Below are 6405 nucleotides of genomic sequence, written 5' to 3'. Positions count from 1 at the left end.
TAAAGTATTAATATGCGGCTAATAAAAAATAAAATTCGGGTTAAACTGGTCGCGTTCGGGTCAACACACGAATATTCGTGTTATGTTTGGGTTCACATGCCTTAAAAATTTTAGGTTCGCATTGATTATACCCGCGAAAACGACCGCCATTTAGAGCCCCGGCCTACTACACATGCGCCAATCATATATAGGTTATATTACTTACAGGATGTGTTTTTATGTACACAATGGAGAGAAGAATAGGAATTTACTTAATAGCCAAAAATAGTGAAACTTTAATATTTCATGGGCTGGATTTTTCTCATTTCTTGTAAACAACTTAATATTGGATTGGACTTAGTAAATTAAGAAAACGGGTGGCCTGATGTATGTGTATGTTGTTACATTAGTTGGGCCAAAACCCAACTCTTTATTTACGAAATTTAGCCCTAAATCAACATCAGAAGTGTAAGTATAAAAACCACTGGAATAATAGAGAACTATCTAAAGAGGTTCACAGATTGTTCAACTTGCAATCAAGTAAGCTATATGATATTTGCTTGCGGCATCTCTAACTATACGGTTGGCGTCTTTCACTTAATGAATCACGCCTTTTACTTGATTAGCTAAGCGAGTCAAATTGGTTGGCGGGTAGTAATAAAAAGTTTAAATGGGTTGACGTGTCAGCCTACTTAACCGGTTAAACATACAATCCAAACAAGACCTCTTTAACTTTAGTATTTAAACTAGTTAATAACCCAAAAACATGAGTATATAAACAATTAAACATGCACCGCATGATATTTTCTGTCAATAAAGTCGTAATCAATTAGCTAACTATTAGCATAAACCTTAGTCGTTTCGGTAATGAGTCGATGTGGTTAGCGTTTAAGCGATTTCCATTTCCTAAGAAGCACTTCAACACCCTCTTTCAAGGTTGCCCGTCTCCTCTCCTTGTAGTTCCAAAGCTCAGCCACCGGATATCTTCCACTCGGGTTGTATTCATTCAGTTCATTCAAAGCCGTCACAACCGCATTGAGTACATCACCGCCAAACTCACTCTTCAGCGTCGCAATCTTCTCATCTTCTTCATCAATTATCTCCTGTATCAACAACCAATCATACACCAATATATAAATTAAACATCTTTCTACTAGTAATACCTTGCTGATCCCGCCAACGGTGAGGACCTTAAACGGGTGCCAGCTTGGATCCCGGAGATGATCTTCCCACAAAGACGCCAACTTCATGCCATTCATCGCGGCCTTGTGTTTGTTGGAACAGTTTGTCTTTGCAGCAGCAAAGAACGGCTTTTCGTCAAGATCCCCTATTCGCTTCACCGCAATTTGCGCGCGCCCAATTTTTTCAGTAAGACCCTGTTTAATAAAACTGTAAATAAGTATTCCTAATTTTATAACCTTCAGAAGGGAAGTAAACTAAGTAACAAACTCACTGCAATGAGCTCTTTACGGGCTTCCACGAGTTCATCGTTGCTTGATCGTTCTTTGATTATTAAGGCTTGATTAAGTTCTTCCAAGCTTTCGAGTTCCTCTTCCTTTTCTTTTAAATTTTCTTGAATCGACTCCATCTTTTTCTTCGCTCCGATGTCTTCGTAACTCATGTGTTTCATCACTTCCAACGCTCCTTTCATTTGCTCGATCTGTAGCTCCAACCGTTGCTTTTCGTCGAGCTTTTTCTGAAGCTCGATGATTTTCTGATGCGCTTTTTCTTTTGCTTTCTGTCATTATTATCGTAGATTAAAAATACAGATAATCCAAAAACATGATTTAAGGATAAAAATATGTAACAAACCTTATGTTCCTCAGCTAAATCCAACATTCTTTGATCTGCCTTCTTCTGCTCCAAAATTGCCAATTCATTCTTCAAAAAAAAAAAAAAAAAATACACCATTCGTTATTTGAAAAACCGAAAAAGCATGGTTAACACATTATCCTAATCTAGTACCATTCTCTTCGCATAGTCGCGCTTCCTTTTCTCAGTTTCGTTTATAGCTTCACGATCTCTCAGTTCCTTTTCACGCGCTTCCAACCACACCTTCGTCTGTTCATGCTCATACGTAATCCTCTTAAGCTGGTCATACGCCTTCTCTTGCATCATTTTCATATCTAAATCAAGAACAAAAGATCAAACCAAGAGAAAAATATTACAAAATTAATCGAGAAACTAATACCTCTATTGAAGTTCTCAGTCATCGCTTCTTTCTGTATCATAACAGCGGCCATATGCTGATCGGTTTTGCTTATTTCCGTCTCGATTTCTTCACTCATTTTACTCTTTTCTTCTATCATAGTTTGCAACCCCATAATAAGCTTGGAACTTTTGACTTCATCTTCTTTCTGAATATCAGAAACCGTCTTCAAATCACCGTGTTTTCTTAGATGTTTACTAACAAGACCATCCGAGTTGTAATCTTCATCCGTTGCAACCCAAGCAAACAATTTATCATCTTTACGCGTTCCCTTATCGAACCAATCTTTCCTCCCATGTTTGTTAACCTCAAACGCTTTCACAAACTTCATTACATGACTAAACGCATCCCAGTTTTTACCAAACTCAACGATAGCAAGACCCGAGTGACCCCGCCAGTTCCATAGAGGATGAACTTTGACTGGGTTGTAACCTTCTTTGATCCACTCGTCTTTTTGCTTTTTACCGCTGTCACCTACATATCTACCGTCTTTAAACTCAACTGGAACGTTAGCCACCACAGCCATCCAAGGCCAAACAAACGTTTCGTCCTTAACTTTTTGTTTCGGTGTGATTTTAGGTGATTCGACACCCTTGAGTTCTAAGTACTCGATTAATCCTGTGTGTTGCGCTTTTTCTTTAAATGTGGCGCTTTTTGATTCTTTTACGATGCGGTTTGCGTGCCTGGTGAGGTCTTTGTAATCGTAGTCTCGACTGTCTGGACATATGGGACATTTTACGAGCTTGTTGGAGAATTTATCTTTGAATCGAGTGTCTCGTAGCTCGTTGTAGTACTTGTGTTTGTGTTCTGCAAACTCTGGATCCAATGTGTTTGGCTCTTTTCTTTTCTGACTCATTGTAGACACTTCAACTATTTTAACACATTGAAAATCAAATGTATCAACCACATGGCCTAAAGTTGTATCAAATAAACATACAACAAGAGAGAATCATGCATATATGTGTACTCAACTACTCAAGAAACATCAAACAAAGATAAATTTGGTATTCATCACATGACAAAACATTGTTTATATCCAATTATACATCTCAAACAACATGTCAACATATCCTAATCAAGGCAAAACAGAGCTTATAATCATCATTATTATCATCGTCATACTCAGTAAATTCCACCAATAGCAAAGCTAAGGTAGGGTCTGAGGAGGGTAGATGTAAACAGCCTTACCTCTACCTCGTAGGAAAGAGAGACTGTCCAGTGAGACCCCCGGCTCGATGGTAGTTTTGTATCAAGCCTTGGACCTAAGACACATAATACTCAAAACAATCGGGACAGAGACCGATTGGTGCATCTACCCCCGTGGCTTTCAGCTATCAACGTCACCACATGATGCATGATTAACCATCCGCCGCTTTTAACGTTATTTTCACGAAATTAGTAAAATAACGTTAAAGTTAGTACCATTTCACTTTTGCCCCCCGAACGCCCACCCATATATACATTACATGTGCATACCGTAAGCGGGGCAAAACGGAGCTTATAACTATTTTCAAAATAGGATTCCAGGAAATTTCTAGCATATACACAAGCATTGTTTACATTTAAACCTCTTATAATTTTGCCAAAATTAACCAAACAGCAGCCCCCAAAAACTATTTTAGCAAAACAAAGAAACATTTGTCTCCAAAAACTTTAAGAACAAATTTGAAATTGATTCCAGAAACACTTTGCTCATACCCAATGATTGTGTCTTGTAGGAAACACTTTTCAACCACATGAAACAGAGTCTCAGATTTTAGGGTTTTGTTTCTACTTGAATACCAAACCTCTGTTTTTCTTAAATAAAAAACACACAACACAAATCATTACCAAAGCTCTGTTTTTCTTAAATAAAAAATACACAACACAAATCATTACCAAAGCTCTGTTTTTCTTAAAAAAAAACAACACAAATCATTACCAAACCTCTGTTTTTTTAAATAAAAAACACACAACACAAATCACTAATGACTAACAAAGCTCAGTAACCACAAATAATACACAAACACTCATCGTATTAATCCACATTACAATAAAACAGATCATCAGTAGTATTTTAGGGGTTTGTAACTAATTAAACACCAAATAATAATACACAAATCAATAATCATTAACAAGCTCACTAGCAACAAATAATACACAAACACTAATCATATTAATCTACATTACAAATGATGAAATAATATCATTCAAAGAAGCTCTGTTTTATATAAAACAGTGATTGTAGCACAGAAAACAACACAAACAGTAAGAGTGATTAGAATATAATTATACCTGACCTGAGAGTTAATAACGCCGGAAACTTGCGCCGGAAGAAATGGATGAAATAGAAAGTGAAGATTGGAATATTTTGAAAACGGATTATGAGCAGAGATGATTTAATTTATAGTGGGAATAAAAGTGTACGGAAATGAAAATGGTCGTAGAAGGTGGTGCTGTGTGCACTGTGCAGTGTAGTATCAGCACCTGAAATATCCGTACAGCTGCTGACGTGGATTTGTTTGTTTTGTGGAGTGTGGAATTGTGAGATGATACAGAATATTTAAAAAAGAAGTTGGTGAACATAATTTGATATTAGTTTTTGTTTACGTTTGAACTGATGCTCGAGGTATTATTCATCTACGTAAAGATGAAAAAGGCATATTAAGGTATTCGGGCCACCATGTGGTAGAGTATAGCGGGTTCAACGCAGCTGCGATATCAGGTAGAGCCAGCACGTAGAGGGGGGGGGGGGGGGGTATATAGCCGAAGCGGGAAAGTGGAGTTGTGTTCTATGGAATACGACGCATGGGGATTTGGGTTGCATGGAAAGACAGACAGATGCGAGTGGATGTGGGTTCCAACAAGTTTAAACATAAGAGATGAGGTCTCACAGTGTGATTGGGTAATGAATCGGGTTTCGACGGGTTCCTAAGAGCATGTGACGCACCTATGCAGGTGTGGCCGTGTGGGGGTTTCGACGGGTTCCTAAGAGCATGTGACGTACCTATGCGGGTGTGGCCGTGTGGGTGTGCCACATTGGCTCATAGTCAGGGACACACCACGCCATTGGCGAAGCCATGCCCCCCCCCCCCCCCTATACCTATACGAAAGTACTATTCATAACACTACGCATCGAAAAGTTCGGGGGGACGGACGCCCCCCCCGAACATACCTTATCCTGCGCCCCAGCACCACGCGCGTGTGTAGACCCGGCAATTTTGACCCAAAAGTATGAATTTGGGTTGATTTGGACTTTTAAAAAAGAAGTTATGGGTTGTTTTGGGTTGACAGCTATAGGTAAGGGGGTTCAAATGGGTAAATAAAAAAATGAAGTAAAAATTAAATGGGTCAGGATGGGCCGGCCACTGGAAAATGCAAGATAGGTCAGGATGGGTAAAACATAAATTGGTTTTCCAAATCCAAAACTAATGATCAGAACTCAAGAACACCACTAGTCAGAACACTTTCGTATTGAACAAACATTCATCCTCCATATAACCACCATACTCAAAGATCAGAACTCAAGAACACCACTACTCAGATCTCTTCATAGTCTTGTTAGGTTGTTAGATCATTACAAATGTCATCCTTTTCATCTTCAATTTCTCTCTTTAATCTTTGATTTATGTGATTTTGTTCGATTCTACATAGTCATCGTAAACGTTTTATCTGCTACACAAAGCTTTCGAAACAATTCACTTGACGTTGTGTTGTCAAATCGAAGATGTTCACCTAAATCCGACGTTGTGTACCATATGGGTTCTACCATGGTTATGGTTTCTGATATACAACTTTTATTTATATATAGTGGTATTGAAGTAAAGTAGCAGTATTTGGTGGTATTGGAGTAAAATTAACGGTATTTGGTTATCTTCTTAGGATGTAGATTAAGTGTTCGATGAAATGCTTGAACTGTTTTTGATGAAATGCCTGAACTGTTGATGTAGACCAGGTGTTCGATGAATTGCCTGAATGGTGTTCAATGAAATGCTTTAACTGTTGATGTAGACCAGTTTGATGAAATGCTTGAACTGTGTTCGATGAAATGCCTGAACTTTTGATGTAGACTAGGTGTACGATGCAAAGTCTGAACTGTAATGTGTGTACTTTAGGCTTGGCAAAACAAACCCATTAACAAATTTTGGGTCAAGATGGGTATTTAATTTAAGAGTCTGGGTTCTTTTGGGCCAGCAATAAAGTGTTGGTAGGTCAGGATGGGCATAAGTAAATAATGT

At 38.3% G+C, this 6405-nt stretch overlaps 1 protein-coding gene across 2 annotated transcripts; it reads right to left on the bottom strand.

The window, feature by feature from the left end:
- Nucleotides 1-733: 733 nt before the first annotated feature.
- On the bottom strand, nt 734-4871 carry LOC110863997 (protein INVOLVED IN DE NOVO 2). Of its 2 annotated transcripts, none has more exons than XM_022113167.2 (7): nt 4468-4871; nt 2171-3058; nt 1945-2105; nt 1792-1860; nt 1433-1717; nt 1143-1355; nt 734-1082 (listed from the first exon to the last, which is right to left on the bottom strand). In XM_022113167.2, exons 2-7 carry the CDS (start codon nt 3042-3044, stop codon nt 861-863), a joined length of 1824 nt encoding a protein of 607 aa, XP_021968859.1. In that variant the 5' UTR covers nt 3045-3058; nt 4468-4871; the 3' UTR covers nt 734-860. The 2 variants fall into 2 exon arrangements, with proteins under 2 accessions (XP_021968859.1, XP_021968858.1); XM_022113166.2 differs by having other exon boundaries at nt 4463-4869.
- Nucleotides 4872-6405: the final 1534 nt, after the last annotated feature.

The sequence above is a fragment of the Helianthus annuus genome, chromosome 6, assembly GCF_002127325.2.
Source record: "Helianthus annuus cultivar XRQ/B chromosome 6, HanXRQr2.0-SUNRISE, whole genome shotgun sequence".
Taxonomy (NCBI): Eukaryota; Viridiplantae; Streptophyta; class Magnoliopsida; order Asterales; family Asteraceae; genus Helianthus; species Helianthus annuus.
This window is presented reverse-complemented; position numbering and strand designations above follow the sequence as displayed.